The following is a 544-nucleotide window of genomic DNA, read 5'->3' on the forward strand; positions in this document are numbered from 1 at the left end:
AGGACGGCCTATCCTTGCCCTAATTTTGAAATCCCATTCACCTGTAACCATGCCGCTTTCATTACAGCATCTGAAAGAAAGAACATAACAGCGTACTGCAGGGATCTAATCAAGATCCTGAAGCAGGCAGAGGAACTGAAAGAAAAGCTCACTCCACTGAAACTGATCGACTCTTGGATGGGAAAGGGTGCAGCGAAATTGAGAGTAGCAGGTGTTGCTCCACCCGCGCTTCCTCGTGAGGACCTGGAGAAAATTATTGCGCACTTTCTTATACGGCAGTATCTCAAGTATATACAAACCCACTTCTTGCCCTTTCATGTTGTCTTTATGATTCTCATTTTTATAACTGCAGCAGAACAAATGGTTTTGTGGTTGTTTCATAAGAACTTTTAAACGCTATGCAAAATTTACCTAGTAAACAAATTCAAACTTTGATTACTGTATGTCAAAAAAGCACAAAACTAAAATACTTTCTATAAAGATAAACTACATTTTTATACTAAAAAGTTTTATATTTCATATCAATGTTACTTAAAATTATTGC

At 37.1% G+C, this 544-nt stretch overlaps 1 protein-coding gene across 1 annotated transcript in view; it reads left to right on the forward strand.

Moving 5' to 3' along the window:
- Positions 1-544, forward strand: part of RECQL (RecQ like helicase) — a 32,802-nt gene that overhangs the window by 31,176 nt on the left and 1,082 nt on the right. Inside the window, exon 13 of the mRNA XM_030841415.2 lies at positions 68-287. Coding sequence (XP_030697275.1) covers positions 68-287 — 220 coding nt within the window. The remainder of the gene's footprint in view (positions 1-67; positions 288-544) is intronic.

Source organism: Globicephala melas, chromosome 10 (assembly GCF_963455315.2).
Source record: "Globicephala melas chromosome 10, mGloMel1.2, whole genome shotgun sequence".
NCBI lineage: Eukaryota > Metazoa > Chordata > Mammalia > Artiodactyla > Delphinidae > Globicephala > Globicephala melas.